The 4936-nt window shown below is 41.9% G+C and overlaps 1 protein-coding gene across 6 annotated transcripts in view; it reads right to left on the bottom strand.

Moving 5' to 3' along the window:
* The window catches only part of KCNIP4 (Kv channel interacting protein 4), an 856975-nt gene that overhangs the window by 27535 nt on the left and 824504 nt on the right, over window positions 1-4936 (bottom strand). For all 6 annotated transcript variants that reach the window (XM_006874338.1, XM_006874337.1, XM_006874339.1 and 3 more), the window contains one exon: window positions 2171-2241. In XM_006874338.1, coding sequence (XP_006874400.1) covers window positions 2171-2241 — 71 coding nt within the window. The remainder of the gene's footprint in view (window positions 1-2170; window positions 2242-4936) is intronic.

Genomic DNA, 4936 nt, shown 5'->3' with positions numbered 1-4936 from the left:
TAGAGTTAGATCTGTGTGCAATGCTAGGCAATATGTTTGCAGATCTGTCTACCTGCCAGCTTGCATCATATCTGTGTGTCTGTCTTTTTTGTATATATTTCGTCTCTCTTTCTCTATCCCTTTTGCCACCAGATCTCCCTTCTTCGTGACACCCACACTTCCTTGTCTAGGCTGGACCCCAATAGCATGACAACTGAAAAGTCCTATTAGCCAATAGGATCACATCCTTAAGTACAGGGGACAGGACTGCAATACAATTGGGGGTGGGGTGGGGGTGGGGAATTGCACAATTCAATGGCTAATAGGCTCCTTATCCTGTCTTCTGGAGTCCTGGAGTGGCGCTGCAGGATAAGCACTAGATCTCAAGGTCAGTTTAACAAAAAAAGTCAAGGGTTCAAACTTACTTCAGAAACCTGATAACAGGGTCGCTATGAACCGGAACAGACTCCGTGGAACTTAACAGCAACAACAAGAAGTCCTATCTTCTATGAGACAGTCCATTCTCCTAAGCATCCTCCATAAGACTTGTTGGGAGCTGACTTCTGCCTATTTGCCCAGACTTACATGTGGTGTCTTCCATTTGGTATTCTAGGTGAATGCAAACACTTCCTTCATTTCCAGGCCTGACACAGTCTGATCTGCCTCTGCCTTAGTCATCTCATCTTTGAACCCTTTTTCTCTTGACCACCTCTCCTTGCTTGTCCTTCAGACTTAGCTCATCAGTTCCATTGGGTAGGCTTCCCGGATTCAGCCTCATTGGTGACCTCATTCCATCATTTGCTTTCCTTTAGTATAGTGCTTCCTGACATTTCTGCTCATGTGGAAGATGTATCATCCTCAACTCCTACTAAAGTGTATTAACCCCTCACATGATCTTGCTTCTATTATAAATCTTAAAGAGAGAAACCAGAATTAGAAACTGAACTAAGGAATCAAGTTTTTCATCTGGATGTGGTCAAACCCAGCTATTCAGAATATAAGCATATAGATGAGTTATACACATACCCCAGTTTTACCAACAAAAATAAAAAGTGACAGTCTTCATAGCTCATGAGAGTATTTGTTTATTCTTCTAACATTTAGATTCAACTGTATTATTATCTCGGACCCACTTTGTAGTATATGAATCACTATATATTTTTTTAACTGTGTGAATATTCAGGGCATATCTCACCCTACAAGATCTGTATATACAGTTGTTGTTAAGTGCCACTGAGTCGATTCCAACCCATAGCGACCCTGTATAGGGTTTCCAAGGAGTGGCTGGTGAGCTTGAACCACTGACCTTGTGGTTCAAACCAACTCTGCAGTCTAGTGCATTAACCCACGGCGCCACACCAGGACTCCTGTATGTGAACAATCTATTATGTTTGCTGCTTAAAATTTTAATCAAAGAACTACTTAAAAATTTTAATCAAAGAACATTTCTTTGAAAATTATTGTTGTTATTGTTAAGTGCTGTATTGTTGGTTTTGACTCATAGTGACTTTACATAGGGTTTCCGAGGAACAGCTGGTGGGTTTGCACTGTTGACTTCATGGTTCCCAGTTCAGTCCTAACCCTACTGTGCCACACCAGGAGTGGTGAATATAATATTAGTCTATATTTAATGTCGTCTCTCTCTCTTCCCCATTGCTGGGCCCCTCAAGGGCAGGGTCTTCAACTTTATTCATTGTTGTAATTTCCAAAGTCTACACAGTGACTGGCATATAGTAGATGTCAGCTGTTGTTTTTAAGTGCTGTCAAGTCCATTCTAACTCATAGAGACTCTGGATAGGATTTCCTAAGATCAGCTGGTGGATTCGAACCTTCAACCTTGTGATTCAAATGACCTTGCAGTCCAGTGCATTATCCTGCAGTACCACACCAGCACTCTAGATGTCAGCTAGTGTTGGTTAAAGAGTTTGCCTTCCAGGATTGCTGGCTATATGAGGTTCTCTAATACCAGTAGAAACCGAGTTTGAGAAAGCAAACAAAAGGTGGTTGTAATTTGTACTTCTTTTGAATCATTAATGCAGCTCCTTGATGCTTCAGCAAGAGAAAGAAAGTATATTGGTTTTTTTTTTTTTTTTCTTTCCCTTTTGCTTAAAAATTATCCATCCCTATATTTTTCCTTCAAAAAGACTACATAATTTCAAACTGTCTAAATAAAGTAGTATATAAGTCTTACCTCAAAACTCACAGCTCCATTGTGGTCCGTATCAAAGGCATTGAACAGAAAATGTGCGTATGTTGTAGAGTCTGAAACAGTATAAAGGGAAGATCATTAAGGTGTTGTTGTTGTTGGGTGCCATCCAGTCAGTCCAGGCTCATAGCGACCCTGTATAGGGTTTCTGAGGAGCAGCTGGAGAGCTTGAACTGCCAACCTTGCGATTCAAACCCACCTTGCAGTCCAGCGTATTAACCCTCTCAGGAGAACACACAGAGGCCATTTTTGATTCATTTATATGACAACAATCAGGTAGAATATGTGTTTGTTATCATATAAATGAGCCAAAAAGGCCTCTGTGTTTTGGTCTCAGGTTATTTCTTCATAACAGTCTGCAGCCTCTAAGCCCCAAAGCTCTCCAGTGCCAAACTCAAATTTTTATATATACATTTACTTTAAAAATAGCTCAAAGAAGGCGATGTCTAGCCATTTAGAGTTTGCTTGCATTTTATTCCCTGTGAAACTGCACCCAATATCTGTGAGCCTCAGAGAAGATAAGCCTTCCAGTTATAAAGACCTTGAGCTACTGCTGACCCAGAGTCTCTCCACCTTGCTGCTAAGGACAGTTGCTAGGCATGTCAGTAAGCTCTCCACACATCTTCTCTCTCTCTCTTTTTTTTGGATTTTTAAATGTTTTATTGTGGATTATGTGATAGTTTACATGGGAGAACATTAATTAGCTTTACATTCATGCTATCATATATCGATTCATTGCCATGGTTACAATCCCCTTCATGCATCATCAACCAACCAACCAACCCTGCAAGCCTGCCCCCCAGTCGTCAGCACACAGCTCCTCTCCCTTTCTGGGTTTAAGTCCCCAGCCACTCCATCTCTCCACGTCATCCTCTCTGGCCTCAGTGCTTCTCTGGGTAGGGTCCTGCTCTCTGCTTTTCTCCATTGCTGGTCCCAGGGACCTCCAGTCCTAGACTGCAAAGTCAATTACTCCCCTCCTTTTGCTACAAAACCTTTATATTTCCAACACTTTTTATTTCCAACCCTCACAAGCAGTCCTGATAACAATGATTCACTATCGTATCACCAGAGACATATCCACATCTCCTTTCATCAGCCCTGCCTAGACAGATTGGATACTACTTACTCAGTGGAGATTCTACCTTCCTCCGTGCCCTCTGGATCTAGGCTCCCTCTTGAAAACTTGTAAGCCAGTCACTTCTTGCCTTTGTAGCCCCCCCACATTTTGGGTAGCCAATGTCCAAGTTGCCCATCCCTGTCTACTCTGTGTATTAAGAGGATGGGAATGATCCTCGCTGTAAAGATTTCTTCCCCCTTTTGAGCTACTGCATCCATAGGCATAGGTCAAGTTCATCAGATTGTATCAGAATACTCTTTTTTTTCCCCCTCTTCTTTCTTCTTCTACTTGAGCTCTAATCATCTAGTCATTGAAGCCAGCTCAAGTGGGTATTATCTGCAATTGTGGGTGTTCTTGTACATATGCCCTCTCTTCTTATCAGCTGGATGCTTCACTCCTAGAAATCTCTTACCCTCTTCAGTGTAGTTTAATGCTTTGCTATTGTTAGTACTTTCGTTATGAATAGACTTTTATTGTTTTTACAACTCAGATGATGATGTTGGAATACAGAGATTGAGAAAGTTGGTTAATGTTACAAAATCAATAATGAGTAGAAATAGAACATGAACTCAAGACTTTCTAACTCTGAACACCCTTGTAGTTCACAGCCAGTAAACTTGCCTGGCAGAATGGGGATACTGATGACAGGAAAAGTTCCTGTGCCATTTAGTCAGCGGATTTGGTTGCAGTAAGAAACCACTGTCAGGTGGCATTTGAGGCTGTGAGTATTGGTATGAAGTTTGGATGGCTGTTTGTCCTGCCTAATGATACTTGGATCCACCGTCAACACTCATGGAAGCAGGAGTCAAGAAATCAAATAACGTATTGCATTAGGCAAATCGGCTGCACAAAACCTTTTTAAGGTGTTGAAGAGCTAAGAGGTCAGTTTGAGGACTAAAGTGCACCTGACCCAAATCTTAGTATTTTCAATAACCTCATATACTTGTGAAAGTTAGCCAATGAATAAGGAAGACTGTGGAAGATTGGTGCAGTTCAGGTATGGTGTTGGAGAAGAATACTAAAGGTACCATGGACTACCAGAAGAACAAGAAAATCTGTGTTGGAAGAGGTAAAACCAGAATGCTCCTTAGAAGCCAACATGGTCAGACTTCATCTCTCATACTTTGGACATATTATCAGGAGGGACCACTCCCTGGAGGAGGACATCATGCTTGCTAAAGTGAAGGGACAGCAAAATAGGGAGACCCCAATGAGATGGAATGGCACAGTGGCAAGAGCAATGGACTCAAGTGTAGCAACAATTGTGAGGATGGCACAGGACCCGGAAGTGACTGTTCTGTCGTGCATAGGACTGTTAGAGGTTGGAACTGACTTGATGGCACCTAACAACAACATGTGGTGCTGTGGGTTAATGTGCCAGACTGCAAAGCCATTTGAAATGCAAGGTTGGCAGTTCAAGCTTACTGGTTGCTCCTTAGAAACCCTGTACAGGGTCACTATGGGTCGGAATTGACTCGACGGCACTTGACAACAACACCAACAACAAATGACATCGAAGACCTCTGAAACCTTTTGCTTAGTTTCTAACAGGGTTTATCCTCTCATTTTTCCCTCCTTCCTATTCTGCTTTCTCTTCTTTGCTCTTTCAATCTGTGAACTTTCTTTTTATTTCA

Source organism: Chrysochloris asiatica, unplaced genomic scaffold (assembly GCF_000296735.1).
Source record: "Chrysochloris asiatica unplaced genomic scaffold, ChrAsi1.0 scaffold00270, whole genome shotgun sequence".
Taxonomy (NCBI): Eukaryota; Metazoa; Chordata; class Mammalia; order Afrosoricida; family Chrysochloridae; genus Chrysochloris; species Chrysochloris asiatica.
Note: the sequence above shows the minus strand (reverse complement) of the source record. Positions and strands in the feature narration are given on the sequence as shown.